Raw genomic sequence first — 7,384 nt, 5'->3', positions numbered from 1 at the left:
CCAGGATGATTTCCTTTGTTTCTAACATTGAATCACATATTTCTTTAGATTACACCTACTACTATGTGTTAAAAAATGCAGAAAGGTCAAGTTGATTTGCGTTTATCACGAATGTACCTTTAATTATGCCAGTAAAATTTATGTTACGTAATTATTTCCTTTCTCTTGGTATGTGATTTTGAACTTTCTTTCCGTTCGCCTTCTAATAAAAAGATAAGAACTCATCATAGTAGCACATTCAACGTGTATATCTTGAAGATACACAAAATGAACGCTTTGGTTGTAAGTAACAACTTTCAATTAACCTAATTAATTTTAAGCTGGTTTTGGTGTGAAACTAAGTAAAACAATAAAATGTAGAAATTCTGTTAAGGGATGATTTCGACTTTAGCTGCATGGCTTGTTGATTAACACACTAAAAGAAATATTTTCTGCCCACTGAATTGGAAAATAATAAAGATAACAAAGAAGCATATTCTCAAGTTTAGTTATTTTTTTTAAATCTTGAATGTCTTTACTCTCATTTCACACATTATTAAATTCTATTACATTCTATTCGCAATGTGTATATATGTTTTTTTGTAAAATGAAGAACTCTAGATTTCAGACTGTTCCTTCGTTGCATAAGCAAGTCAAGTTCACCTTTGTCTTTTTTTCTTTTCTACACATTTCGTTCTTGAATATTTCCCTTATTTGTACATTGAAGCTTGTTTCAGGATTTGAAATATTCAAGTTTAGATATTGCAAATTCTACAATATTATAGTGATCGCAATGAGTCGTGAAACTTTACATAGATTTACCAAATTCACCACCCAAGAAAATACGAAGGTGTGTCCCGGTCGTCAACTCACAACCCACGAAATTTTGACAGTGTTCTGTCTCCGTTTTTTGTTAGTGTAGAATCCAGACTTCACTAGTCGTATTTGTCATATGTTACAAATAATAATTTTCAGTTCTTAATTTGCTGAAAAATAATGTTATATATTTATAACAAAATACAGTTCACATAATCTTTACGTACATACCGCTTGTAACCCAAAAAAGTTGCAAGTGTTAATTTCTGCATGTAAATAAGTGTTCCGAACAGAACCATTTTTTCTTTTCTCATAACTTTGATAATGTGAGTTATGCTCTTGTTATCTGACAACATCGTACTTCATCAGTAGGTTTCTACGGACTAAATATGTTTCTTGCAATGAACTAACGAGTTGTGTTGATGATAATCTCCATAAAAGATAAAAATAAAGTAGCATTTAGAGTACATTACAATACGAAACGTCGCACTAGGTTTAAAGGATTGTTCATTCTCATTCCAAGTAAACGTTAAATAAAAATATGAAAAGTTCTATGGCAATTGCTTGTGAGTTCCTTACAGGATTTTTTTTATATCGAAGTGAAAAATAACATAATAATAGTAATGACGTTTCGAATTTGGTGGAACTAAGAATATATGAGATTATCTTGGCTTATATGGAGGACGACACAATTATTATTATTATTATTATTATTATTATTATTATTATTATTATTATTATTATATTAGTAAAGTCGTGTGGTGCTAAGAAGTAAAATATAGTGCAAGCAATTACAAGTATATTGATTTATACATTTACTTTTTAGGCATATGTAGCTATTCTTTAGTAAATTGATGAGAAAAGAAACCTTATAGTTTGCCTCAGTAGCATCAGCCAAACACAGTTCTTTACCATACTATATTGCGAAATAATCTTCTTTATAGTTGAGTTTAATCTTGTGTCTTGGCGACCAGTGGTTTAATTTATGTAGGAACAATCTTTCCTTCACTTTTAGTACTCCAAATTTCACTAATAGAAATCTGATGTAAATTCAGTGTAAGGTAAAGCAAACGTGGAGCTAATCTAGAATACATTGGTCAGGAAGAAGGAAGTGTCTTAGTTACCATATTACATAAAGTAGACATTATTCATAAAAACAAAGAACGCAGCTGACTTCAAAACACACTGCTATCGGAATTGTCATTTATGAACTATTTTTTAAGAAGCGTTCGAATTATATGCAATAAAATATCATTTTTAAAATTATTTGAATTACAAACTCTACTGATACAAGACAACAAGAAAGAAAAGTTGCAAAATACATATCCGACTGTATACTATAGTCGAAAATTAGAATTCGTTAATCCATTTACAACTTAAGCATTTTTACATATCTTTCAGTATACTTAAATTTCAAACAAAAAAGCCACTCTTTAATTAGTTAATTTATAGTTCGTTTCTTAACTACATATCGGTTAGTGAGGGCGAAGTGAGTGAGTGAACAGTCAGCTTTGTTGAAGATGTTAAGTCACCTGAACTTGGAAATATTAAGCGAACAATAATATCACTACTTTCGACTTCACTATGAAGACTTGATTTTTATTTCGCTTGAAGAGGTGATGGAAACGTCAAGTTCATTAAATTTATATGTATTGTATTGAAGAATAAAATTGAATAAAAATAAATTAAGTTAAAAAATAAATACATAATCACATTTATATTTCTTAAGTTACATTTGGTCTCATCTCTATATAATACGAGAAGAAAGAAAATGATGTCGTTCATGTAACAAACTGATTAATATTCATATTATCATAATTCAGTAAAGACTGGGTAAATGTGGTCCAGATAAGTAAAAAAAACTGTTATTTCTAGGAATCTTATACTTTAATATTATCTCTGTGAGACAAAAATAGCTATTTCAAAATGCTAAGTAAGAAACACGATAAGCAAAATATCTCTATAAATAGGATAATTTTGGCAATCTTTTGCATCCCCAGTTACCTAGATTTGACTGTAGTATATTTGATATTTTATATTTTTACTTTCTATTACAGGTCTTTTTTACTCTTATCGCTCTTGCGTCCTCTGCTTACGCAGTTGGTGTCCTCGGAGGAGTAGGTGGTGTCGACTATTACGTAAGTTTTTCTAAATAGTATATACAAAATATACTCTAATATAAAACAAAGAAAATGAAACAGAGTTTGAAATATTTAGAGCTAAAACGTTATTGTAATAGATATGTTGATGTTTTTAATAATAATAAGCTTATAAAAAGAAAGGAAAGCTAACCAAAACTATATATTTGCTACATAATCTTCAGTTATGTCAACATTGACTGGGTTGCTAAGTTAATCACTAGTAGTTACGATTATGCTCTTTAGTAAAAGTCTTAATACACCTTTCGTTTATGTTATAAGTAAAACATTAATTACTGATGCTGTGTAGTGTGCATTTGTAACTAAAATTGGAAATAATTAATCAACATTAAATACACTGTTTTATGAAAATATCACGATAATTGTATTTCAAGTCTGGGACGTGGTTGAAACACCCCTTTATACTTGATATAATTCAATCTCAACAGTGTGTGTAATCGATTGTTTACGAAAATATTGGAATAAAATTCGTATGGATTTTGCATTAAGTTGTCGTTGAAAATAATATTCTTACACATTTCAGTAAAAATATTATCAGGTTGTTTTTTTTCTTATACATGTCGGACTTAAACCACAGGCAATATAAGATATTAGGAAGCCCTAAAGGAAACATATGTTATACTGTAGATAAATCAAATATTTTAACTAGTTTATAGTGGGGTGGAACAGGCAAGATAGGCGGAATGCATATTAGAGTTTAGAGAAACGTGTTACGTTGCCTTCAATAATAATGCAGTTAGAAAATTTAACCGATTATCTCTTCAGTGAGTAGAACGTATTTGATACCCAATTAAATAAGTGATTTTATTCAGCATAAGAAAATTTAAATATTTTATTTTTTATTTCAAATCTACCACAGATACGCGTAACGCAACTAACAAGTAGAAATTGTTGGTGTCTAATACTCCCCATATATTAAAGCATCACAGATATGTGCATGCTTTGTTCATCATATACGTACATGAAAAACTCAATGTTTGAAATTTAGCTTCTAAACATATTTGTGAGGTAGGAAAAGATGCAATTGAAACGTAGAACAGTATGTAGGTAGCTTAATTTCGGCAAAGTAACTGCAAATGGCAGTAGAATCTTGCTTATGATCTACCCTTTCATCAAATTCCATGGGAATGGGAATATTCTTTTCCAGTTTACTTGAAAGTTACAAACTGTGACATACCATTCTTCTTCCCCCAAGCCGATTAGTTATGTAGATATTCTGTACATTCATCTAGATTTTTCTTCTTCTCAATATTTTCAAATACTATTAAAATATAAAACATCAAATATCAAGTATCAAATACTAGTCTAAGTAGTAATTCAATTCTTGTAAAAGTAACTACGCATGGAAACCAAATTGATGTTTAGTGTTAAGTAATTTAATCTTAACATTAACAATCACCAACTATATTGCATTTTAGTGGTGTGGTAACTATTGTTCTGTCAATAAAACTGTACACCATTGTATAACGAAGACACTAGCATTGCTAAGGGTACAGTATATACTTTACACGCGTTTCAAGAACGCACCTCTTTAAGAACAAATCGAATGACGAACGATATTTAGGAGTATGAACCCGAGCAATAAACTTACACATGCAACCAACATACCAATTCAATTACCTTTCATGTAATTATTAATGGAAAAATTGGATAACTACTTATTTATTATTTTACACTCTTTCATTTTGTTTTATTTAATATAGCTTTACTTTTTTACCTTTGAAAGAAAACATTTTCCTTTCACTCCAAATTCTTCAACACAGGATGTCTTTTACAAATGTAAAAAAACACACACACAAAACTCCATATTCCTATAGCTTCAACGTATAATTTTATATTTATATTTACTTATATATGAAAATTGCTGTAAATGTTTCCGCAAAACGGAATGAATTACCTTTGTAACGCAGTAAACCACCGTGACGTTTTCATGTGTCAGTATGATTAGCATACTACTACGGCTATTGGGGATTGGTTACCCTCTTTTCATTCTCTTGACTTGTCATTTAAGGGACAGCCATGTGTATGTTATGTGTTCGTTAAAGAACAGTGTAAGAATGTTTCACAGCTATAATAGCTTAACTCTCAAGGAAGCTACACATACACGCACAAAAACACATAACACTTCTCTTAAAATATTTCAAGTTTGATAGCTTGATTGAGATAAATAATTTTCTCACCCATTCGTTTCTGTTATAAAGTTAAAGCAATGAATGTATTTCAATTGTAATCAGCAATATATTAATAACCTTTTATTTAGGTGATTAGATAACACAGTTTCAAGTTAATAGTATCTTACTACATCTTGCATTATATCTGACATAATAATAATATTAATATTAAAATTAATATTGTATTATTAATAATAGTAATAATAATAATAATAATAATAATAATAATAATAATAATAATAATAATAATAATAATAATAATAATAATAATAATAATAATAATAATAATAATAATAATAATAAACTTTATTAACCAGCTACAATCAGCTAAAGCAAAACTAAAGCACTTGTTTGTTATAATTTACTGACACGATTATAAAATTGTCAAATCAGAAAACTAAATATTATGCCAATTAAATACGAAACGAGTACATTTTAGAAATAAAAATTGTTAATCAAGAAAGTCAGCATTTATTTTCAAAATTTATTCCTAAATCAATGCAAATGAATTGTAATTTTAAGATATACATCAAGTATAACTTTTTTAGAAGTCTTACAGTCTAATATGTGTTCTGTTGCTTGAACGAATCATTAATTCACACTTTGTACCATACGTTAGTACTTATAATTTATTTTGTGGGGGTTTACTTGAATATAGCTTCCGGAAAATTTGTATTAAGCAATTTTTTCCGTCCTTAGGCAATTCAAGTTTAAAATACTTTCTCCAGTGGTTTATGTCTTACAATAGTACTCCAAAAATAACTTATAACATACAATTCCAATAAAATATGTTTGTACTATTTTAATTTTATTCACAAGTGTGTATGTTAAACTGTTCAAGACAATTAATGCGTATTCTAAATTGGACCTAACCTACAGTCTTTATAAAATAATATATGCCTCTGTTTGACAAGAGATGACATTGATTAACGAAATAGCAATTTATTTTGTTCCCTATGTTACATGTATTCTGTACGTGTTCATTAAAAGGTAAGGAATTATCAAACATCACTCCCACATCTTTTAGAATATCAATTTGTTCCAAATTTTTTGTAATAACAATTTTCCTTCATCAACTTACATTATTCTCTAACATATTAGCATTTCTAACTTATCCAAAATATATATTATTTTATTTAATGTAGAGTTTATAAAAATAACCAGTTTTTATACAAGTTAATTTAAACCTGGAATTGAATTGTAAAATTATTAATTAATGTTTAATATTGTTAGGCTTACCCTCGATACCAGTTTGGTTACGCAGTAAGCGATGGCCTCACAGGAGACAACAAGCAACAGACTGAAGTTCGTGATGGTCCAGTTGTGAGAGGACAATACAGCCTTGTTGAACCAGATGGCAGCAGAAGGATTGTTACATACAATGCAGATGACATCAATGGATTCAATGCTATTGTGAGGAGAGTCGGTGGCAACCTTCACGCTGGAGTCGGTGGTTATGGAATCCTTGGTTAATTTAAGCAGAATTGCTAACATGTAAAAATAATGGAATGAAGGAAAAATAAATACTAAGCATCAATTATGTAATTATTATTTGCTGAAAGGAAATTCGCGTAACAAGATAATTATTTGTTTTAAAACTGAATAAAACCTATTTTTAACACAGAATCAATAAGTTTTTAATTGTCGTAGTTGATTAAACTTAAAGTTAAAGTTCAGCTTTAATAAGTAACTACACATTATTGAACATCCTAGAGAGCGACTTGTTATATTATACATATTACATATATATATATAATCTTGACTTCATTACAGCACTCATAAACGTTCAATAACACACACACATACACACACACACACACACACACACATATATATATATATATATATATATATATATATATATATATATATATATATATATATATATATATATACGTGTGTGGTGAGTATAGTTGTAGTTGTAAACCAGAATTAGGATTCGGAATTAAATTTTTGGCTATCGGCATCCAAAGCCATTTAACCGGTCACGTATATAAGACACGTATATAAGATGTGACGTCCCTGGACGGCGGTTCGTTGAAGGGGACAAAAAAAATCGACTTCGGACCATTATGTTAGGTAACATCCTGGCATTTGCCTGTTGTGAATGAGGAAAACCCGTAAAAGAACCTCTCTCATGATGTCAGGCCTGAGAAAGATGTTACGCCACTAGTAGCAACTAGTAGAAAACTTGTGCAACCGTGATATACATAACATATTTTGAGGTGCAATCATATAAAGCTTAAGAAATTAATTACG

The 7,384-nt window shown here is 29.3% G+C and overlaps 1 protein-coding gene across 1 annotated transcript; it reads left to right on the top strand.

Annotated features, from left to right (window-relative positions):
* Window positions 1-257: 257 nt before the first annotated feature.
* LOC145684888 (cuticle protein 19-like) lies at window positions 258-6,650 on the top strand. Its single transcript, XM_081757241.1, has 3 exons — window positions 258-282; window positions 2,853-2,933; window positions 6,359-6,650. Exons 1-3 carry the CDS (start codon window positions 268-270, stop codon window positions 6,596-6,598), a joined length of 336 nt encoding a protein of 111 aa, XP_081613367.1. The 5' UTR covers window positions 258-267; the 3' UTR covers window positions 6,599-6,650.
* The last annotated feature ends 734 nt before the right edge of the window (window positions 6,651-7,384 follow it).

Source organism: Thermobia domestica, chromosome 5 (genome assembly GCF_964235325.1).
Source record: "Thermobia domestica chromosome 5, izTheDome1.hap1.1, whole genome shotgun sequence".
Taxonomy (NCBI): Eukaryota; Metazoa; Arthropoda; class Insecta; order Zygentoma; family Lepismatidae; genus Thermobia; species Thermobia domestica.
This window is presented reverse-complemented; position numbering and strand designations above follow the sequence as displayed.